General features: G+C 43.5%; 1 protein-coding gene across 1 annotated transcript; it reads right to left on the bottom strand.

The window, feature by feature from the left end:
• Positions 1-1,060: 1,060 nt before the first annotated feature.
• Positions 1,061-17,360, bottom strand: LOC120032298 (leucine-rich repeat neuronal protein 3-like). Its single transcript, XM_038978323.1, has 2 exons — positions 17,077-17,360; positions 1,061-5,079 (listed from the first exon to the last, which is right to left on the bottom strand). Exon 2 carries the CDS (start codon positions 4,684-4,686, stop codon positions 2,566-2,568), a length of 2,121 nt encoding a protein of 706 aa, XP_038834251.1. The 5' UTR covers positions 4,687-5,079; positions 17,077-17,360; the 3' UTR covers positions 1,061-2,565.
• Positions 17,361-24,982: the final 7,622 nt, after the last annotated feature.

Genomic DNA, 24,982 nt, shown 5'->3' with positions numbered 1-24,982 from the left:
AGAGAGAGAGAGAGAGAGAGAGGAGAAACGAATTTGTGGATAAGTCTTGAGCTTGTTCATCCAAGGATGTAATCAAATCATGGGTTCGTGATAAAAAAGAACAATACCCCACGAGCTGTTTGTTCTTCTAAGAACACACTGCTCTCCTTGTGGGCACATAGAGCACACAGATTTTACCCACAGTAGCACCTCATGATGTCTTCAGGGTAAAGATATCACAAGGTGTGGGTGTGTGTGTATGTGTATGTGTGCTTGCTTGCTTGCTTGTGTGCATGTATGCACAGTCTGTGTGTGTCTCTGTGTGCGTCAGACGGGGGCAGACTGTCAAGGTTCAGCTCAGTCTGACCTGAGCCACTACCTGAGCGGAGGGGCTCTGGACATATTTTAGCTCCCTTTGTCTGTGACAAATGGCTGAGCTCTAAAAGCCCTGTCCATGGTGCTGAAGGCTGCAGTGATGTATGAGGCGGGTCGTGTCTGATAAATCCTCCATGTCACTCTGCCCCTGACAAACATTCATCATGTCATGGTATTTTTATGTTCGGGGCTCCAGCATCGGATCCTTAATGAAACAAATATAATGCGATTTCCCGATTTCGACTGCTTTGGACCGAGCTTTAACCGGCAGACTTCCCTTGCAGATCGTTGTCTTCGGGACATTGTGTCTTTCCGCTCTGGTTCTCTACATGACTGTGTTACTGACCTTGCTGGGCTTTTTCAGACCATGGACTTCTATCTAAAGAATGAACATGTTCCTAATGAGCCAGTTAATGAGGCTGTATTAGGTTGTATCTGGGAATAACAATGTAGGCTAAAATACATACAAACTCATATAATAATTCACATTGTGTTACAACAGGCATTTTTGCTCTTATATGAAATGCTGTGTGATCATTATCAAGGTTTCCTGGCAATATAAAGGTCAGGAACACAAAAGGTTGCAGGAAATGTCACATCACAAGGCTGTATAGTGTTTTCATCAAGTCCACTGTGATGATTATCATGTTGAGTGATAATACAATTCTTTCAGTACTCTGAAGAAAGGGGAGAGAGGGAGGAACCCTATGATTGCAAAGAAACGTTGACGTTTATTATTATTTTTCTCAGCACAGATTCTTATCTCAGTCCCAATTGTGCCCAGACATCACAGACAGTACAGTCAATAGAAAAATGGCTTTAATAACTTTACACCCAAAGCAAGAACGCAACGTTTTTAAAATGTTTATATGCCAAAAATACTAAGAATGTATTTTCACTAAAAGTACTTGAGATTAGCTTGTGAGTCTGAACATATGACATGGCCTTGTTATTTCTCTGTAGTAGTTATTGTGTACTTCCTGTGTACTTCTTGTGTAGTTCTTGTAGTAGGCACTTACCGGGGCATAACAACCCACTGAGCACTGACGTCAGTTCAACGTCTAGTTTTGATTTTCATTTGGTTGAGTTATCAACTAATGTGAATTAAATGTGAAATCAACAAAAAATTCCACCATGTCATTGTATTTAGGTTACAAATTGGGGGGGAAAGACAAAATACTCTTATGTTGATGCCATTTTTCAAACCCAATCAGTTTACCACGTTGATTCGACGTTATCACATTACATTTTTTGTTGTTGAAATTATGTGGAAACAATGTTGACTTCACCAGTTTTTGCCCAGTGGGAAACCACTGTTCGTCATTCCTCTCTGGGAGATGTCAGGACAGACAGCAACATTCAGACCATGAACTCACCATCAACTCAACGTCTGCCTTCGTCAAGATTCTTAGGTTCTTCTTCAAACACTTGCAAACAACCATTTCTTAACTGCCCTCTCTATATACTGTACCCACACGCAGTATCATTTTATTTAGCATGATGATGTTGTTATTATGAGAGTAATTTGTTTCTGCCATTATTAATATCACACCAGTTTACTGTCCAGATATTACACCAGAGGATTTAGGTTTACATTAGCGGATAGAATATATAACAATTTATCCATGAAAAAAACACAAATCCTCTCTTTCTAAATAGAAAAAAGGGTATATTCATCAAACGTTTTACACCATAGTCATTATTATTGTCTATTCTACTACATAGTTCCTCCGTTATAGACAGTTGTCATCTCTAGCTCGCCTATGGATGTTGCACAGCACAGACGCTATTGCTTGGGGACCACAAGGAGCGTCCCACTATTCTTAACACATTTAACAGTCAATTACAAGGAGAGAGAACACCATCGTCCTCCTCTTCTCTGATTCTATCTGTACTCTGTGAAGAACCCAGGGATGTCGAACTGTGTGTTTTAGCTGGGAAAACAATCTCCCTGGTGATGTTAGCTTGATAAAGCAATTGTTATGGAGCCGCCACGTCAGATACTGTGTTGTAACCGAGAGAGTGGTCTGTCTCCCTCCTACCGGTTACTCCTCAATTCAATGATGGTGTGTATTTTCCCAGAATGTCAGAGTCAAAGCTTAAAGGATGCAGATGCACATTTTAAAACAGTTCAACTGCAGGCTTCCTCCTTTTAATACACCTTGTCCATTCTTTGCGGTTGTGTGGTAAGCTCCACGGTGGTATAGTTCTTTAAAAGGCATTGTCAGATACATTTATGACTGTGGGTTTCACTTCCACTGCAGTTGGCAGTCCGTTCCCTGAGACCCACAGCCTCGTAAAAGGAGAGTGCAGGCCAGCCACCGGCGTCAGGGACACTTTGGAGCGGCATTTCCTTAAATCCCCACAAAGGTGGTGGTTCCTCAGAGACACATAAATAAGCAGACAGGCCACTGAAATCACAGCGAGAAGCACACCAAAGACAGCAATTACTGCCGCGTGCCACTTTTCAGTGTCCTTGGCCGCCAGCTCTAATCCCTTTGTGGTGACATTGACACATTTGGTGTCGTGTTTGTAGAGGATGCTGCGGATGTCCACACACACCTTGTACTGGGTGGCGGGAGTCAGATGTGTGAGATTGTACACTTTCACATCAGACGGCACGCGTGCTGTGAACGCCATGGTCGGGTTGTTGGGGTCGGAAGCCATGTACCACTTTATGTTAGGAGCCAGACCGCCATGGGCGGCTTTCCAGGCCACCAGGACCGAGTTGGTCTGCACTGATTTGATGTTGACGTCCAAAGAGCCGTTGGCAGGTCGAGGGAAGTATCCATCCACCTCCACAGAGACTGACTTCAGGTCTGCGCCGACTAGATTGTGGGCAACGCAGGTGTACAGTCCAGCCTCGTTCTCTGTTACGTCGTAGATGTCAAATGTTCCCTCTGGGTGCATGTAGTACTTATCTGAAACGGTATTGGGCAGGACCCTGGTACCGGAAGGCGTGATCCAGTAGATGTCCGGTTCGGGTTCGGCAAAGGCCCGGCAGTGGAGCGACACAGAACTCCCGTTGTCAACGCTAACGTGCCCTGGCATGCTTTCAGGGGAGATGAGAGGCAGACAGATCTCTGTCATCTCCCTGAAGTGGACCTGCCGCACATGCTGGCCCTCGTACTCGGGAGGCTCCACACAGAAGAGAGAATCCGGTTCCATGAAGCGTATGTTGGTCTTGTTCATGTTCATCCAGCGGACCACACAGTCGCAGCGGATGGGGTTGCTGTGCATGCTCACCTCCCGCAGGTTGGGGAGGGACTCCACAGTAATCCTGTGTAGGGCGCTAAGCGCGTTCCCATTCAGCATCAACGTCTCCAGCCTGGGCAGTTTGTAGAAAGCATTGGGGTGGATGTAGGAGAGCTTGGGGTTGTTGGTGGCCTCGATCTTAGTCAGTTCGGGGAGGTTGTTGAGGGCGAAGCTGTCGATAGAGACCAGTTCCGGCATGCTGTTAATGCCCAGCTCTTTGAGGTGGAGCATGTCCGCGAAATCTCCCCTCTGTATCCTCCCGATGGGATTCTTGTTAAGATCCAGAAACTTGAGGTTCTTTACGTTCCGCAGAGCTGCGTGGGGAACTTCGGGGAAGGTGTTGTCGTAGAACGAAATGCTCTCCAAGTTGTCGAGGCCAGATAGAGCGCCGTCGGGTAACTGCGATAGGTTCATCCTGGTCAGAACTAGACTTCTGAGATTACGAAGGGGTTTGAAGTTCATGTCTTGAACGGAGGTGATCGGATTCTCCCCAATCATGAGTATTTCCAGATTGGGCATGGTGTCGAACCACTCACTACTGATCGTCTGCAGCTTGTTGGAGTTGAGGTGGAGCCGGAGGAGATTGTGGAGGCCCTGGAACGCTGTGGGGGAGATGGATGAGATCAGGTTGTGGTTCATGTAAAGCTCCTGAAGGTTTGCCAGCTCTGCCAGGCAGCTATCTGGGAGCTGGCGTATCCAGTTCTCCTCCATGTGTAAGGACAGCAGCTGAGGCAGCCGCCCGAGGTGGATGTCACTCATTGAAGATAAGTTGTTTTGCGACAAGTCAATCTCTGTGATGTTGGCCAGGTAATCCAAAGGTTTCTCAATCTTTGCAATGTTGTTGGTCTGCAGCAATAGCACGTGTGTGTCCGTTGGTAATCTCCCAGGCAGAGTGAAAAGTCCCAAGTCATTACAGTCAACAATTGGGGCCTCCATGTAGACAGAGCTGGGAGAGAACCAGGGTCTGATCTCACACACACATAGCTGAGGGCAATCGACTCTCTCCTCAGAGGCCAGAACAAAGGCAGTCATGGCAAGGCCCACGAAGAAACGATCCACAAATGACACGTCCTTCATATTGGCCCGATTCCCTCCAGTAAGTAATTGGTCTTTTTAGATTAAGTGGTCTGAGCTGTTAACTTCACAAATAATTAATCATTTGTTGCTGTTGCTATAGCGACTGACTACCCCCCACTGGTAGGGAGGGTATCCCAGGGGGCTTTTGTTTTGTTGTGGTTGTGCTGGTGTGGCCGCTCAGTTTTCCCTCCTGGGCATACGGGTTGGGGTCAAGACTTCGGTTGTGCAGGCCCAAGTAGATGACGATGAACAATATACCTCAGGAAGCTACGGTCCTGCTAAGCACATCTGGTTTAGCCTCCATTAACGCTCTGCTTTCTTTTGAAGATGAATCACATCCATCTCTCGACGTCGTTACTAGCTCCCAGCATTGTTAAATGAGTCCATTCCCACCTGTAAAAGAAGAGGGGGGAACAAACTGTAAATACCATTACAGAAAACCTGGGTGCATTATACAAAAGGGGATTTAGGCATATTGACATTTGTTATAGAGGCACATGGATGTGTGTTGACATTTACATTGCATGGCCCTTCAAGACACATCAGCATGGATTTAGATCTGCTTGACCTATTGCATATCATTTGGGGTCATTTCTGTGCCCTCCTGATATAGCATTAAAGGATACATTGAGGAGGATTGAGTGCCTTTAGAGTTAAAGTGAGAAGTCTTTATTAAATACTTAAAATGGCAGCTTGCATAGGCTTAAAGGGATACTTCAGGATTTTGGCAATGTAGCCCTTTATCAAGAGTCAGATGAACTCGTGGATACCATTTTTATGTCTGTTTGCATTTTCAAAAAAGTTGCTAACTATCACTGATGTTGGGCAATTAGGCCTGGCTCGCAGTCTGCGTTCCATCTCAAAGGTGTACGATGGGGTTGACGTCAGGGCTCTGTGCAGGCCAGTCAAGTTCTTTCACACCAATCTCTATAAACCATTTCTGTATATGGACCTCACTTTGTGCATGGGGGTGTTGTCATGCTGAAAGAGGAAAGGACCTTCCCCAAACTGTTGCCACAAAGTTGGAAGCACAGAATCCTCTAGAATGTCATTGTATGTTGTAGCGTTAAGATTTCCCTTCACTGGAACTAAGGGGCTTAGCCCGAACCATGAAAAACAGCCCAGACCATTATTCCTCCTCCACCAAACATTACAGTTGGCACTATGCATTAGGGCAGGTAGTGTTCTCCTGGCATCCGCCAAACTCAGATTCGTCCGCCGGACTGCCAGATGGTGAAGCGTGATTCATCACTCCAGAGAACGTGTTTCCACTGCTCCAGAGTCTAATGGCGGCAAGCTATACACCAGTCCAGCCAACACTTGGCATTGTGTATGTTGATCTTAGGCTTGTGCGCGGCTGCTCAGCCATGGAAACCCATTTCATGAAGCTCCAGAGGCAGTTTGTAACTCAGTAGTGAGTGTTGCAACCGAGGACAGATTACTTTTACGAGCTACGTGCTTCAGCACTCAGCGGTCCCATTGTGTGAGCTTGTGTGGCCTACCACTTTGCTGCTGAGCCGTTGTTGCTCCTAGACGTTTTCACTTCACAATAACTGCACTTACAGTTGACCGGGGCAGCTCTAGCATGGCAGAAATTTGACGAACTGACTTGTTGGAAAGGTTGCATCCTATAACAGTACCACGTTGAAAGTCACTGAACTCTTCAGTAAGGTCATTCTACTGCCAATGTTTGTCTATGGAGATTGCATGGCCGTGTGCTCGATTTTATACACCTGTCAGCAACGGATGTGTCTGAAATTGCCGAATCCACTAATTTGAAGGGGTGTCCACATACTTTTCTATACATAATGTTTATCACTAGGGAAAATACCTATGGGAAAAACATGAAGCAAATTAAGTAAAAAGTACAACTTTCATTTATAAGTACTTATGAACACTTCACGCTATGAAAAGGAATATTTATCAGCATGCACTTTCACAAAATATTGCTGCATTTCTGTATATGGTTTCCTCTCTTTGCTTCCCTCTCTACAGTTAGGCTGCTGCTCTTTGTCATTTGTCATACATGAACACTTTTCACTGAACAAATGGGTTTGATGGTGCCTGTCATAACCTGGGCTGCAGAGCAACAAAACGCCAGACAGAGCCACAAGACGAAGAGAAGAAAAAGGGAAAGGGAGAAATAGAGAAATATAGGAGGAACGGGAGAGAGAAGAGGGGTGCACTGCACCAGAGACATTCCATCATCCTCATTTCTGTTTCCACCCCAGTGCTCCAAGACGCCGATGGAGATGAGCAAGTCCGAACGGTGCTACAAAAACACCGCAGTCAGCCCCAATGGCAAAACACTGTCCACTGTTGGAGTGTGTGGCTGAGGATGTGGTTTTGGATGAGGTAGGACGAGGGTGAGGGTGGAAGAGTGGCGAGAGAAGGTGGGGGGCACCTGGCACTTTAATAAGTGGTATACCCAGAGCAATCTGAAAAACATGGTTACCCTCGCTTTCCCTCGGGAAGCATTGACTCTCATTGTATAGCTCTGTGCTAAATCTTCAACTGTAATGTTCTTCTACGGTGTTTTAGGTTTTCACCCCCTGCTTCCTCTTTTTCCTGTGTTTACTAATCACAATTAGAGACACCTTAATGTGTCTGGGCTAAACGTTACTGCATCCACTGCATGTTCCATCACAGCGGGTAGCCATTGTTGGATCTCTTAGGGTCTGCTGCGTTGCTATGCTGTTAGTCACCCACCCTGCCTGCTAATTGGCTAAATAAGACATTATTTGGATTTGACTTCCATTGGGTAATCAATATCTTTGTGAGTCAACCGGGCCCCTTCACAGCGGCCACAAAATGGAGGCTTGAAAATACAGTCCGAACGAGGAATCTGGGGTCTGTAAAAAAAGAAAAGACAACAGAAATTGCCGCCACACAATACATTAAATGGAACGTTACTTTCTTCCTGGATTCCTTCAGATTTGGCAAGGTGATATGGCATCCGGATGTTGGAACGGTTAGCAAGGTAGCCTAAAGTACTGAGGTGTTGATTGTACAGCGGAACAAAGGGCTAGTTTCATATCCATTTAATGTCAGTTCTTAAAATCCCTCCTACCCATGACATGTAGCCTATTGGATGATTATTTTGAGGTCAGAGGTGGATTCAAATGGTGTGGTGTGCCTGGATAACATAACAGCGTTGCCCAGTACTTACTCATGTGTGAGTCAATTTGAGTTATGAGAATCACAACTTGATTCATGAAAATGGAAGTTTTGCCCTACAATTTCTTTCTGGTTGTGTTCACGCCATGCATAATATTTTCTTAGCCTCTCCCATTGTGTAATGACAAGAGGGCTAGAATGATTCCACACACTGCAGCGCTATTGCTTTTCCCTCGACACATAATCATAAATAATAAAGGTGTTTACCCTTCACTTTTGGACAAGGTTAAACTTCCCGAGTACCAGTACTTTAGGGATGCCATATTTTATTTTGTATGAGTGTGCATTGAGCATCCTATTTAATAAATAAATTGAAACATCACACAGAATGTTGAGAGATGAGTGTTATTGGTACTGCGCTCTCTTGTGATACTGTTTAATCAACAATACGCTTAGAAATGTTCAGACATCCCCTTCTAAACGGAACCTAATTCAACGCCCATGCTCTCGGCTTTTATGCTGATGGTGACCACTTTCGTATTAGAAACCTAAATACATGAATTACTTCAACATTACGTCTGTAACTTAATAATGTTAAGTGAGTCCACTTATTAATGTTTAATTCAAGACCCAACGGTGAGGAGAATGTCTGCTGCTCTACTATTCAACAGAACATTAAGAGACATTCGTCTGGGGTCAGAGAGATGGGGAACTGGAGGTGACCCCGACAGAACCTTCAAGCTAGGCTACAGTATCGTAAACGTTTAGGACAATGCCTGCTTCATAAGAAAATAGTGTAAAAGAGACGACGATACGAAATCCATCGCTAGGTTTAAATAGCCTATTCAGCGGTATTCAGTCTCCTAGCCTTATAATCCAAACGTGAGAAAGTAGACATGTTGGAAATAGTACCCCACGCACTGTGTAAGGTAAGAATATCCTCTAGCTCCTGTAAACTACACACAGCATAGCCTGCAACAGCGTGTGTGGCAAAGGGCTCGCACACCTAACTACTGTCGGTAGACCCGAATTAAAGTGTTTACAGCACTTGAACTAACATGTCAGTGTGAAATCAGGTCAAGCTGGTTTCCCCCCCTTTCAATACAGAATTAATTTCCCCGCACAATAGAGTTAATTTCCCCCACAACACACTGTTCAATTACCAGTAGTCAACAGGAAGCAATAGGGAAAATATCAAGTAAAAAATGACTGCCAGGGTATCAATACCATCACATTAACCTCCAGTGACCTGAGGAAGTCGTAATGGCATTAAACACCTTAGCCCAAGACCGATGAGGGAAATCAGCCTTAACCCATTTAAGCTTAGGTGAAAACAAGAGTTCCAAGGAAAAAAGAGGGGAGGAGGGAGAACTGGAGCTTGTTTGGCGTTAAGTGGCAATAACTTGCATAACGCCTCGCGGTTCTCAGACAAAGAGGAATGCGGTTAATACGGGAGCCAAATGGAATTATAAGACGGATGTTCCTAATCAGAGTCCTGATGCAGTGCAGCATCAACAGAACGATACGGCGAAGGGAGAAATAGAAATCTGGATTTGTCGCTACTGCTTCCAATGTGTCCAGGCCAGTGGCCTATGTACTAAAACTTTTAATTTGGCTCTTCGCTACAGCATTTTGGATTTGAGAACAAATGTTTTATATGAAGTGACAGAACAGAATGTCACCTTTAATTTGAGGGTATTTTCATACATACAGTATCTGTTTTACCATTTAGAAATGAAGGCACTTTATGTATCTAATCCACAAATGGGTACCAAATACTAAACTTTTGACTAAATGTAATACACTATAAATACATTTGTCCAAATATTTATGACGCCTTCAAATGAGTGGACTAGATATATATATATATATATCTAGTCGCTAGGGCTGCTGAATCAACTGCACCTACCAACAACAGCGTGAACCTAATACAAAAAATAGGAACGCAAGGCTTTATTGTTGTAGTTTTTCACAGAAATGTTTGGTGATCGACTAGGAATGCCTTGTCAATGCCTTGGTGACCACTGCCATACACCATGCCGAGAGACATGCCGTTTCTTCTCCTTAATGAGTCTGGATCAGAGTACATCCCCAATGATTTCTAGAACACAAACACATTCCAACTGTTCTGATTGGTCCTAGAAACCGATGAGTTGGTTAAAGCAGCATTTTGGAAAATTCTTAATTGGCTTTGATACTCTGATTGGTTAGAGATGATCCAATAACTGACGACTTTGTTTTGTACAACACCCCTCATTTTCACATTACCACAAATGACTTCAACGATGGCCGTCTCAGACCGAGGTATGCAGTGAACATAGGGAAGCGGAAGAATTCCGTCCTGACTCTGTGACGGTAACTCATCCGTGCCGCTGTGGCTCAGCTCATCCTCAAGCAGCCAGCCTGCACTGTTCGTTTTGTGGCTAACTGCTTGTTTTAAGTGAATTCCTAGTCTGGGGGAGGCCGGCTGGGGTCGAGTGGAGATGAGGGGGGGATCTGGAGAGGATTACTTTGGAACACGTACCCGTCACTTGTTTATGCCAATGCATTTATTAGTATGAAGGTAGAACGGGGATGTTGCATTAGATTAACAAAATGTTGATTAAATGTATATTTCTCAACGGCATTAGAAACGTGGTCAAATTAGGCTGGGATCGAGAGGTGAGGAATATAGAGATCAATAGAGATCATTATGTTGACAGCGTGCAGTCGCTAGTTGATATGTTGTAAGAAACGAAAGGTACTGTCTTATGTATGAAATAAACATCACATTCTGTTCTGATCATGGGTTAGAAAAACTCCCTGAATGTACAGTAGATTCCCAAAAGGAAACAGTGGATGTACTGCATCTATCGTAGGTGTTGAAAGGGAACATATTGGCCCTCAGGGATGTGATTATGTAGCCTATACCGTTTAGCCGGTAACAAGGAAGTATGATATCTGCTGAAAGGTAGACATTACCCTGGCAGGGCTAAAACTGTTTCCCCGACATAAAGGTCATACGGAACTGGAAAGTAGGGCATCAGATGAATTGCCTCCTTTTTGCAGGAGAAATGGCCTGTGTATTTAAGAAATGGTTCACAGGAATTCTGATCCATTGGTTATAATCCTCAAAGGCTCTCTCTTCACCCCTCCTCCCTCTCTCTCTTCCTCTCCCGCTCTCTTTCTCTAATATCTCCCTTCCCTTCTCTCTTCTCATCCTACTTTGTGTTTCTTCTCCCCCTCCTCTCTCTCTCTCTCTCCTGCTCTCCCCTTTCTCTATATCACCCATTTCCTTTTCTTCTCATCCTAATTTCCGTGATTCTTCTCCCCCTCCTCTCTCTCTCTCTCACTCTGACCCTCTCTCTCTCTTTCTCTCTCTCTCCTGCTCTTGCCATTCTCTATAACGCCCATGTCCTTCTCTCTTCTCATCCTGCTTTCTCTCATTCTTCTCTTCCCCAGATGAAACCCCCATAGTGGGTTCCTCTCCTCTCCGGCTCCGCTCCTCCCCTCTTCTCCATTCAACCCATTAGCATCACTATCTCCAATAGAGGAAAGGCACTGTGTCTCCCTGACCTGCCTGTTTGCCTGCCTGAATCCCTCCCAGTCTCCATGCTTGTCTGCCTGACTGGCTAAGTGCTGCATGGATAAGCCGCTTGGTGGGTGGCTTTGTGAGCTACTTGTCCCTTCCCCTGCCCTTCACCTCATTGATTTGCCATTACACTTTTTTTCTAAGGTCAGGGGAGAGTCCATTAAACGCTGGCTACTATGCAGTGTGTGTGCGTGATTACGTTTTGTGTGGTGGTGTGAGAAGGGGAAAATGTTTCCCCTTACACCTGCTCTTGCATGGCCGCAAATCAGCAGCGAGTTAACAGTTAATGTGGAATCAATGTTCCAAATTAACCACAGGACACCCCAGGTCTGAGCTCAGCCTAGCTCAGCCTCGTGCCTCTCTTGCTCTACAGCCAGTGCCCTTGGGCTGAGTAAGGGAGAACAGAGAGCACACACACAAAATCACATGCACACAAACATTCGCCTACAGGCAACTACAGACCACACTCGAACGGACACATGCATGCCAAGGCGCACACACGTGCACGTGTATAAGCACATGTGCACAGGGAAGTTAGCCCATCTGAATGACAGAATAAGGCATCCTTTTATAATCACGCTAAGTCAGACATTGATAAGGTGAAAAACATGGTGAACACGCCACACACTTATTTATCTCCCTAATGAAATCTAATGCTACCATGCTGTGCTATCATGTGTTGCTGCCTTGCTATGTTGTTGTCTTAGGTCTCTCTTTATGTAGTGTTGTGTTGTCTCTCTTGTCGTGATGTGTGTTTTGTCATATATATATAATATATATATATATTTTTTAATCCCAGCCCCCGTCCCTGCAGGAGGCCTTTTGGTAGGCCGTCATTGTAAATAAGAATTTGTTCTTAACTGAGTTGCCTATTTAAATAAAGGTCACTCATCTACATAATTCTCCTTGTAGTTGTTAACCAGAATGAAAGGAGGCAGCGATATCACTCCAAGCCGGGAGGAAATTGAATCTGCAGGTGCAAATGTGGCATGTTTCCTCCCTTGGAGATAGATGCACAGCTATCTATATTTATATAAATAATATATATTTATCTGGTCAAGAGGCCACGAGCCTGAAGGGACTGTGTTTCCTTCAGCAGACAGAATCAATCTTTACACGCCACTGAAATGCATTTCATTTCAGCGAGGCCTTCTTTACTATGATTTAATGGCTCTGGTTATTCGAAGGTAACTATTGTTTCCATTCACCTGGGCTCAGAACAGGCCTGCATAGGCACCTAGAAATGCAAGACGGTTTGCTATATCAGGTCTGAATTGGCTCGCCAGAGACTGTCCTCCGTATGTATTTGGACAGTCAAGCTCAAATTACAAATGTATATACTCCAGCATGTTGGATTTGAGGCGACAGTATAGAATGTCACCTTTAATTTGAGGGTATTTTCATACATATCTGTTATACCATTTACAAATAAAAGTACTTTATGTTTTTAGTCCCCCCCCCCCCCCATGTGAAGAAGTCATAAGTATTTGGACAAATTCACTTATAGTGTATCGAAGTAGTGAAAAGTTTAGTATTTGGTCCCATATGTCTTACACTACATCAAGCGTGTGACTCTACAAACTTGGATGCATTTGCAGTTTGTTTTGGTTGTGTTTAAGGTTACGTTTCGGCCAATAGCAACTGAATGGTGAATGATGACTGGAATCATTTTCTTTCTAAGTGAGTAGATAAGACATTTCTGAACACTTCTTACGGAATCCCGATAATGCCACGATTTTGAAAAATGATGAATGAGTCATTAATAAAGATGATGGAGATGCCATTCAGAGGCTACAACAAAACCCTCTAACCTCTCACCATTATCAATAACAGAGGAGGTTAGCATTTTTTGGGGGGGGGGGTATGATCGTTATTCATGATTTTGTGGGTATGAGCATCATTAGTCATGATTCCTTCATGATTATCTATAATCATGGTAGCATCCACATTAATGTAGAAGTGTTCAGGAACATCTATTTTTATTTACAATAAAATGTACTCCAAAATGACACGATACATTCACCATTCAGTTCCTATTGGGCAAAACAAACAACCAAAACGAACTGCAAATGCAACCAACACGTTTGTAGAGGCACAACTTTTGGCTATTGGTTATTGTGAGTGAATGGACCCGTAAATGATTGACTTGTGTCCGCTACAATATCTCAGATGGACAAGCGTAGTTTCAATACCATACACTTGATGTTGTATTAGTCACTGCATGCTATGCATATGGGACCAAATACTAAGCCGTTGACAAATGTAACACGCTTTAACTGAATTTTTCCAAATACTTATGACTTCTTCAAACGGGGGGGACTAGATACCTAAAGTTATTTCATTTCTTAATACTGATATTTATGAAAATACCCTCAAATAACTCTGTACATTTTGTACGATTGCCTCATATGAAACATTTAATCACAAATCCAACATGCTGGAGTTCAGAGCCAAATGTAAAATATTAGCTTGACTATCCAGTACATACCCAGGGGAGTGTGTGTCAGTGTGTTTCCGTGTGCGTGCGTACGTGTGCATGCATGTCCACTGTACGCACGTGTGTGTGTGTCTGCGTGCGTGTGTAAGTCTATGATGCATGTGTCTGTGTCTCCATAAATCCATCACTCTGTCTGGGTAGCTCACGATCTCGCGTCTGCCAGGGTTTGAGCCCATTCAGTCTCAGTGGTATCGTATCACTCCTAAGCAATAGCTTCTCATTAGTGTATCCATGGCTATACATATTAATCTTGAATATTACGGAACACATTCGAGAGCACAGCAGCAATCCTCAGATGTCTCTCCTCTATTTGAAAATGCTATTTGCATATGTCCCTCTTATCATGTTCCCTTCTCTGATTAAAATCTATATTCCCTGAGACTTTAGGAGTTACCTTTCAACGGATGAAAGGGTATCGCTACATTTCAACAACCTTTTCAGACTTGATTAGAAAATCTGAAATGTCATTGATGCAGGTAAACAACAATACTTTGATTTTGAATTTATATGTGCTTTTCTTCATGTGTTCCCAACCCAAATCTGTTTGTAAACAGAAGGCTATCAGCTATGTTGGGCTGTTACTATACTGTTACTATACTATACTGCTTGAATGCTCTGAACTCTTCCCCTCTAGCTGTCTGTCTGCACCACTGTTTACATGCTGTGTATTCAGGTATCAGAATCAAACCAGGGGCTTCTTGTAATACATCATTATGCAACTAACAAGTCATAAGACGCAGTGTATTTTGACATTGAGTATAGGACTGAGAGTTAAACCCACACATCTTTGCTCCTCTTCATAGATAGATAGCCTAGAAAATTGTACTCGGGGTACATGTAAATTCTCCTCTAAATACATACACCCACACGCTGGCACACATCACTGTATTAGGCTATTGTATGAGAGAAGCCTATTTAAATCCTGTTTCATATAGGCCCAATGTAATGTAGCCCTAACTTGATCAATAGACCTGTTAACACTGTACTCTACTGCAAGAGTTGTTGGGAAAATAGAGTTGTTGGGAAAATAGAGTTGTTGGGAAAATAGAGTTGTTGGGAAAATAGAGTTGTTGGGAAAATAGAGTTGTTGGGAAAATAGAGTTGTTGGGAAAAAAGAGTTGTTGGGGGGAAAAAGTTGTTGGGGGGAAAAAAGCAATGATGTATTTTGAACTAAATGAAATCACCATTTGACTTGAGGATTTTTTTTGCCACCTGAGAGGGAGAAGTAATTACATGTTTAGGGCTCTGACTCTTAAAATCCCAGGCTAAACACATAGCATTACAGATGAACTCAGTAAAGTGAATAGAAATACTCATTTAAAGAGAAGGGGAATATAGATGGGTTGGCTGACAACGTTGCAAAAATGATGAGCATTCAACGTGGACAAAGGAGAGTGTTGTTGTGATTCTTACTGGTCAGAAAGCTAGCAACAAGGACAAGAAGCTGCCGTGTGGGGAACTGTACGAAGGCTCGTTTCAGCTCGTTGTATCTTTTTATTGATACCATGTCTTGTTTTGAGGTGTTTGGACTCATGTCATGTCTATGCTAATATGGCAAAGATTCTGCAACACAAAAAAACTGTGATGATGTGTTTGAGAGACAACAAGTGCTCATTGTACAAATGTATTTATGTTTCCAATGAACATTTGGAGACTAAATGTAGTTTAAATATTGTTAACAGTCTAAGCCAACCCCGTCTGGTTTCCCCCTTGTTGCTAAACCAGCAACCCATCTATAAACTTACACAGAGCTCTGATGACAACATCAAAATGTAAGGTAAACAGTACTGTATGTATTGTACAGTAGACTAGGCTACATATTAATTGTGTTACATGGAGACAGGCTACTGTGCTAATACTGTGCTATACAGAGCGATAGGGTGAGTTGGCCTTGGATAGGCGTGCCAGGCACACTGTTTGGTCTGCCATTCTCTCACCACAGGATGAAGATGGTCTCCATCAGAGGCAAATTACAATGCTAAAATGGTGGTTAGGTTTCATGGTGAGCATTGAGCAATGCTATATCATTTCATATTAAATAGCTGTTGGTTTGGCTTCTGTCTGGAAGAGGGGGGTTCTGGACCCATTGTGCACATGTTCAGTATAAACTCCATTGGTGTTCAGAAGCAACAAGGTAGACTGACTCACTGATCCAGCAACAAGGTAAACGCTGCCAATGGACAACTGTACCTCATATATAGGATACATTATAGTAAACCTTACATGTTGACCTCTCATTGGAATATTCCATGAGCGTTGGAGAGGTTATAGTTTAGAGAGAGAGAGAGAGAGAGAGAGAGAGAGAGAAACGCCCCAATGCAGTTAAAGGATTAGAGACTCGCTGCTTCTCTCTCCAAATCCTGCAAGGTGTAGGAGGTCACGCTCCGCAGATATGTGGTTGAGTGATTGTGTTCAATGTGGACTATGCTCTGCACCTATGATGTCTCGCCGTGACAGGGGTAATTACGCAAAAGCTCCGGATGCAACGTGCAGAAATGGTGCTGAAGCGAATGGATCTGATGCACGATGCATCGTGGGAGTGTGTGGGTTTGCGTGTGTGTTGTGTGTGTTGCGTACAGCCCCGGGATAGGCCTATTAGTTATTTCGTGGCAGGTAGCTACTGAGAACGAGTTATCTTTGATAGCAACAGGATGATTCAACGGAGAGCAAAGCGAGAGGGGAGGGAGAGTTAGCCACCATTCTGAGGGTTTCTAGACGTGCCTTGTGTGCGCGCTCTCTAAATGCATCAGCAACAGGACGCACATCATAGCATAAATATACGCACAACTCCACCTGCTTAACAAATATATATATATATATTCGACGTCGTATCTTTTTGGTGTGATTTCATTCATAATCCATTTCCATTATAAAGCACATTCTGCATAGTTGCGCAAAAGCTTTCCTGCGTCTGAAGGTTCGAGAACAATCATTAGTAGCCTTCCAAGCTGTCATGCATGTCCGATTGTTACATTTGCAGTAAAACATAACGGTAACCATTTTGATACATACTGTTTTATATAGCTTAGCAACACCTTTCTCGTTATACTAGTATTTACTGTGTCGTCAAAGCCTTTCCCCAAACCAGATATTTCCCGTTAACTTCTTGGAAATACGTAGTGCAACAGTGGCGATATGGAATACGCTCCACATATATCTGCTCTCTAGATGACTGCATACATGTTGGAGAAAGTGGGGAACTCACCCGCAATGGTCATCTTCATCGACCGATATGTATTCCCTATATCCTCATCTAGCACACTGTTCCAGAGACGGAGGAGAGAAAGCGCGCAACACAGACAAGCCTAGACGGCAGCTTCTTATTTTTACGCAGTTGGAGAGAGACCAGCTCCAGGTTTTCCTTCTTCCCAGTGTTGTTCCCTATCAGAAAACGGAAAGTCCACAAGCAGAGAGAGCTGATGGGTTGGTAGAAGAGCCTCTATCCCCCGTGTCCTTTTCCACGGTGGTTAACGGCGCATCTCCCCCTCGATCAGCTGTCACAGAGACATGGTGCTTTCTGCTCAACACTCATTAATTTCGGAACAACCCCGGCTCTCCAGAGAACAGCCAATAGCGTCGGAGATCCAGGCACGGCGCTCGCAGCATCCCGCGGCTGGTTGGCTGAATTCACACGTCTGTCCTTTCTTCGACCCTCTCTTCCAGGGAGTCTTGAAGCAATAAGGAGGGAAATGAGATGAGGGTGCAGGAAGAAAATGGATATCTGTACCTATTAGAGCTCGCGCTCGGACTGAGTCCCAGGGGAGTTTGAACACATTGTTCTACAAACGGATGTTCCTGCTTGGTCGGAGAGGTTATCCCTCACCTTGGAGAATGAGATGTATCTCGCCTGTCGGAGTCCTGAAGTTCAGAAGCTCCATTACTGTATGGTTTACCAGAGGTTCGGAACAGATGATCTGGATTCCCATACTCTCTGTGCATCAGGTCCTAGAGACATTTAGGAGGTGTTGCTATCCCTTTGGTGCCATTGTATCATAACATGCAGTTATTAAGTAGTTACTGTTTTCTAATAACTCCTGGAATTAATCATGTAAAACATCCTTAAGCTTCTCATAATGAGAAGTTCTTGACTTCTAAAGTGCCCTTACTTTGTAAAGGCTTCAGCGGCCATCATCCCCCTAGCTTTCAGAAAGGAGCCAACTCCATTTCCAGGGATGAATAAATTGTGAAGGAAGTTGTCCTTAAGCTGGCTTCGCACTTTTACCACCCATGCTCAGACCTTCAGAGTTGACCCCAGGGGACTGCACACACACACACACACACACACACACACACACACACACACACACACACACACACACACACACACACACACACACACACACACACACACACACACACACACACACACACACACACACACACACACACACACACAGTTCATAATAAAACTCTCAATGGGGTGAATGGCAGTCACTTTTTTTTTGTGGTGCATGACTGATAGGGGAGAATGGGGTAAACTGAGCCAAAGTGTTAGTTGAGCCACCCCTTGTTTCTAAACCATATACAAAATGAATCATGTGACCAAATGCACTACCAGTCAAACGTTTTAGAACACTTACTCATTCAAGGGTTTTTCTTTATATTTACTATTTTCTACATTGCAGAATAATAGTGAAGACATCAAAACTATGAAATAACACATATGGAATCATGTAGTAACCAAAAAAGAGTTAAACAAATCAAAATATATTATATATTTGAGATTCTTCAAATAGCCACCCTTTGCCTTGATGACAGCTTTGCACACTCTTGGCATTCTCTCAACCAGCATCACCTGGAATGCTTTACCAACAGTCTTGAAGGAGTTCCCACATATGCTGTGCACTTGTTGGCTGCTTTTCCTTCACCCTGCGGTCCAACTCATCCCAAACCATCTCAATGTGGTTGAGGTCGGGGGATTGTGGAGGCCAGGTCATCTGATGCAACACTCCATCACTCTCCTTCTTGGTAAAATAGCCTTTAACCAGCCTGGAGGTGTGTTGGGTCATTGTCCTGTTGAAAATGATAGTCCCACTAAGCCCAAACCAGATGGGATGGCATATCACTGCAGAATGCTGTGGTAGCCATGCTGGTTACTTGTGCCTTGAATTCTAAATAAATCACAGACAGTGTCACCAGCAAAGCACCCCCGCCCCATCACACCTCCTCCTCCATGCTTCCCAGTGGGAACCACACATGCGGAGATCATCCGTTCACCTACTCTGCGTCTCACAAAGACACGGCGGTTGGAACCAAAAATCTCAAATTTGGACTCATCAGACCAGAGGACAGATTTCCACCGGTCTAATGTCCATTGTTCGTGTTTCTTGGCCCAAGCAAGTCTCTTCTTATTATTGGTGTCCTTTAGTAGTGGTTTCTTTGCAGCAATTCTACCATGAAGGCCTGATTCACACAGTCTCCTCTGAACAGTTGATGTTGAGATGTGTCTGTTATTTGAGCTCTGTGAAGCATTTATTTGGGCTGCAATCTGAGGCGCAGTTAACTCTAAGGAACTTATCCTCTGCAGCAGAGGTAACTCTGGCTCTTCCATTCCTGTGGTGGTCCTCATGAGAGCCAGTTTCATCAAAGCGCTTGATGGTTTTTGCAACTGCACTTGAAGAAACGTTCAAAGTTCTTGAAATTGTCCGCATTGACTGACCTTCATCTCCTAATATAATGATCGTTTCTCTTTGCTTATTTGAGCTGTTCTTGCCATGATATGGACTTGGTCTTTTACCAAATAGGGCTATATTTTGTATACCCCCCTTCCTTGTCACAACACAACTGATTGGCTCAAACACATTAAGAAGGAAAGAAATTCCACAAATTCACTTTTAAGAAGGCACACCTGTTAATTGAAATGCATTCCAGGTGACTACCTCATTAAGCTGGTTGAGAGAATACCAAGTGTGCAAAGGGTGGCTATTTGAAGAATCTCACATATAAAATATATTTTGATTTGTTTAACACTTTTTTGGTTACAATATGATTACATATTTGTTATTTCATAGTTTTGATGTCTTCACTATTATTCTGCAATGTAGAAAGTAGCAAAAATAAAGAAAAACCCTTGAATGAGTAGGTGTTCTAAAACTTTTGACCGGTAGTGTATTTAGAAAGAGGTCATCATTTCATGGAGTCTGTGAAGGAAAAATCCACATAGAAAAAGTGGTAAGCAAGTTAGGTCCAAAACAGAGATTTTTACAAAGTCATATTAATGTATTGTGTTTTAGGTTTTATGATGCGTGTATCTAAACCAAAGTAGATCCTTTTAAGATTGTTCTATACATCAGTTGGGGTCTGATGTATACAATACGAGATTCTAAACCTAGCATGAAAGTTCATCATTGCAGTTGTGTGGGCTAATATAGTCAAAATGTTTCTCTTGGGGTAAGTTGAGACAATGGCCACCGTACCCTATACAAACGATGATTACATTTAGTCAGTTTTATGCATAATATGCATAGTATCTTTGCAATGTGTCATGCATATGAACCCACGATAGTCCATTTTTATTGTTATAGAGCAGACATCATCATGCACCTTGTATACAAACATAAAACAAGCAGGGGTCTAGCCCCCTTGAGGTTCTTGAAAGCGCAGCCAGGGAAGAAGTCCATTCGAGCAGCAGCAAGGGACGAAAAATTAGACTGAATGACAAGAGGTATATTGACAACAAAAAGACAAGGAACATGTACCTATATGAAAGAGAGGCTATGATAGAGTAGCAGAGGCACAGAAGTTCTTATTTGACGACATGGAGTCTGCGCTTGCTTAAAACATAATCACGAATCTGGTGGTCCAGTTTCATGGGCTTCAAATGCAGAGAACTTTCCTACGAACTGGTACTTCTAAACAACATCCCAGTCCCAGACCACTGGTCAAGCAATGGAAGGGTAAGTGATATTGAACAGAGAGATCTATATTTAAATGTAGGCATACATTTAAGATATACAATGTACCACACACACCCTTATTCCATGAATTAAACTTTGACCTACCAGCACAATCACCCACAATCACCCACTATTACAGGACACACCCACTTACCCCAAGGCGGCTCAACTTACCCAATATCCGGGGTTAGATGTGCCAAGAGACCACTTTTTTTCGACAAGTTATGTTTTCAAAACTGTTATGTTTACATGAATTCTCATTATTTCCAGGGATACACAACATCCTGAAATATATGTAGAAATCTTTGTTAGAAGAATACTATATTTCCCTTGATGTAGTGATGCTGAATGTAAAAAAATGGCTCAAAATACCCCACTCTCCCCTACTGCCATGGCGTAAAAAATGTACACAGTGCACAAAACATTAGGAACACCTTCCTAATATTGAGATGCACCCCCTTTTGTCCTCAGAACAGCCTCAATTCGTTGAGACATGGACTCTACAAGGTGTCGAAAGCGTTCCACGGGGATGCTGTGAAAAACCCAGCAGCGTTGCAGTTCTTGACACAAACCCGGTGCGCCTGGCACCTACTACCTACCATACCCTGTTCAAAGACACTTAAATCTTTAGTCTTGCCCATTAACCCTCTGAATGGCACACACACACACACAATCCATGTCTCAATTGTCTCAAGGCTTAAAAATCCTTCTTTAACCTGCCTCCTCCCCTTCATCTACACTGATTTGAAGTGGATTTAACAGGTGACATCAATAAGGGATCATAGCTTTCACCTGGATTCACCTGGTCAGTCTATCTCATGGAAAGAGCAGGTGTTCCTAATGTTTTATATGCTCAGTGTCTATCAAATTAAAAGCTATAAATCGGTTTTCAGGGTGGTACTATGTTTATCATTTGAATGATTTATTCCTTCCCGGACCCTGTTTATCAAAGAATTCTGCAAATATTCTGCAAATGGTGACCTTTTAGACGTCCCCTTTGCTGGGGAAAAGGGCCTAAAAGGGCAGCAGAATTTATTGAGTGAATTTCACATAATAAACGGTTTTACTGGGAACATGACAAAAACTGATCTGCTCATCAGTAAATGTACAGTCAGACTATTTGTGGTGAACTTGTGATTGTATTGTAGTTAACGACTACTTGTAACCAGAAAGTTCTATCTTCAAATCCCACTAGGAACTATTTTATCAGTCACTTGTTCACTAGATGGATGTTGTAGTCCTGTGTAGTTAGACTCAATAATGAACAGGTCTAGTTTAAAAACTAGATGGGAACTTTCTCTTCAAAGCCCTGTCTGATAGCGTTTGCTTCAAGCCTATAGACACGATAAATAACCAAGAAGCGTTCCCTGTCAGTTCTATAGGAATATCTCTATGCTTCATGGAGACACACCACAGTCTAATTCATCATTAACTCAAAGTCACAGTAAAGCAAACAAACCCCATGTCACACCTCATAGTAAGTACAGCACGGCGCGGATGTGAAAATGACAGATCAGCTGGACAGCGTCTTATTTTCTAAGGAAAAACGTTTTAAGCTTGGTGACAGAGTTGGACATTTAGCTGCGTGCCTACAGCCCGCACGAATCTTGGCTACAGCGCGGTAGGAGCTCGCTCACATAGCGGCATCTCAGATGGTTGATATATTCTTCAAGCCGGGGTTTGGGCTCCAGCAGGTTCACTGAAGCTCTCTTTAAGACGGCACAGGTGGAGGGTGTTTTGGGAAAAGCCCATTAAGAATAGAACAACCTGGAAGGCTCCAGCCAGCTAGGCTGCTCATTATATTATTATACCCCTGATAATGCCCACCCCCCCCCAAAAAATACATATTTATTATTATTTTATTTACCAGCAGCAGGCAAGGCAAGCAGACAGCGAGCGAGCGTTCTCGTCTGTGTAAATTAAACCCATTGCCCTTCATAAACACATTAAAGGAAATGCTTCCCCCCTCATAATTATGCTGATGTGATAGATGATATAGAAAATATCCCTGCAGATAATGTCTTTGGGTGTGACTATAAATAACCTAACGTACGTATGTATTTATATACTGTGTGTGAGGTAGCCACTCTACAGTATGACAGCAGGGTTAAAACAAAGACACGCCATATCATTTGCATGTGGTGTTCGGTAAATGTCGTATGAAAAACATTGTCTTTTCCCCCTACACATGTTCATGTTTCTCGTGTATTTTTAGAGCAGAGAAATAGACATGCTCCAACGTGGAAATGGACTAAAGCAGTGAGTCAGCACCATGGGACTGTGAGTGAGTCATTCAACTACTACAGTATATGGGGTTTCACATTAAAACACTATTTCGTCTTTGTGTATCGAGCTGATTTATTCTATAAATATGGAGACTGCAGGCAGAGCAATGTTCTCTTTTCCAATCCTCTATGCTCTAGGACCAGCCAAAATGCCTTAAGTAGGGCCTACGCATCCCAACTCACCCCACGCACCTTGCCTGAGCAAACACACACACACACTTTATGGCCCCGAGCACAATCTGCTGGTGTGGTAAAAAACCCAAGAGTACTTCAAGGTGTAATCGGCACGCTGTAGATGGTACGATAATAAAATACCTTTCTTTAAAAACTCAATAATGTGGTCAGTTGCACAGCTAATTTACATTGGCTTGTTAAAGGATGGCCCACGCTGGCAATGTTAAAAGTATTAAAAGAATGGGAGATTTATTAGGCAGTATTATACTGTAATAAAAGAGTGACGTGTGTCAGCAACTTCACTGGCTCTGGAGTTCATTCAGCTCAACTTGCAGGCCTCTTTCAGTGTCTTCTCCGATGTCCTTGTCAAAAGAGCCAGGCTCACACGAAACAACCTAATGCCCCCCACAATAACCCCCTGTTTCCCCAGTCAAAGGCATCTAACATTTGTATTCCTCGTCCCTCTCAGCAGCAGTAGCAGCAGCACACCTACTCCTAAGACCTGTCTGAAATGCAACAAAAGTTAAGGACATAAAAGAGGGGGCTTTCTTTTTTTTCTTTCTCCACCGTGAGAGAACTGAGGCTGAGGAATATAGCCCGAGGTTGTTTGATATCCCCTCTGTGGAGAAGAGGAGGCACAGCGCTCTCTCTCTCTCTCTCTCTCTCTCTCTCTCTCTCTCTCTCTCTCTCTCTCTCTCTCTCTCTCTCTCTCTCTCTCTCTCTCTCTCTCTCTCTCTCTCTCTCTCTCTCTCTCTCTCTCTCTCCCTCTCTCCCTAGTTGTAAGAGAAAGGATTGCTGTGCTTTTCGGACCTCTCTATCACTCCAACAGGATACAGGGGGGAGATGGGGACACTGTCTCCGAGGACAGGCTCCAGAGAAGAAAGACGAGGTAAAACAAGTGAAATCTTACCAAACAAAAGCAGAGCAGAGAGAGAGAAGGAGGAGAGGGAGAGGGTAAGAGAGAAAGAGAGAGAGAGAGAGAGAGAGAGAGAGGAAAGGGAGGAAGGGAGAATGAGTAAGGGAAGGGAGGGAGAGAGAGAGAGGAAGGGAGGAAATAAAGTTGGAAGGAGGTGTAATGTAGCGATGACAGGTCCTTTCGTAGGGGAGGCTTGTGAAGGTAAGGAAGTGTAAGTGAGAGAGAGAACCACAGAGGAGACCGCCGGGCTGAGAGAGAGCATGATAACTAGGACAGCTGAGGGATAGGACAGCACTCCGTTTCCTTCCTTCTTGTCCCCACAGCAGGTTTGCTCTTGACTGAACTGATGGGTTGATGAGGTTAGTCTACTCAATGTACACTGACTACATTACATGGCAGAGGCTCAGTAAGGGGGAACGGGTGAATGGCTGATTTTCTTGTTGTTTATATAAATGATGCTTCACCCGTCAAAGGACATGCAGCTTGATGTGGTGTAACATGCATTTACCAACCTCCAAAACAAGTACCACACAGTGTGTTCAGTTTATATCCAGTGTGGCTTGTAGTTTGCTGTGGTTTGGATGTGTTTTTCGCTGTTTGTTTTTCCAGCCTTACATGTGGAGTAGCTCTGTTCAGTGTGTTTTCACATTGCACTGTCTGCACACATATTACATGATACACTAGGCAAGGCATGGATCCATTATTGATAGAAGGGCCCCCTGGTCCTGGGCTGTGTTTTTTGTTGTTGCAATATTACTGAGCCCGTGTGGCGGTATGGGGTCTTCATGATTCATTTATCTGGAATGTTTGCAATGTACTTTTGACTTTGACACCTTTTCA

Source organism: Salvelinus namaycush, chromosome 38 (genome assembly GCF_016432855.1).
Source record: "Salvelinus namaycush isolate Seneca chromosome 38, SaNama_1.0, whole genome shotgun sequence".
Lineage (NCBI taxonomy): Eukaryota > Metazoa > Chordata > Actinopteri > Salmoniformes > Salmonidae > Salvelinus > Salvelinus namaycush.
The sequence above is the reverse complement of the archived record's forward strand: the minus strand, read 5'-3'. Positions and strand labels throughout refer to the sequence as shown.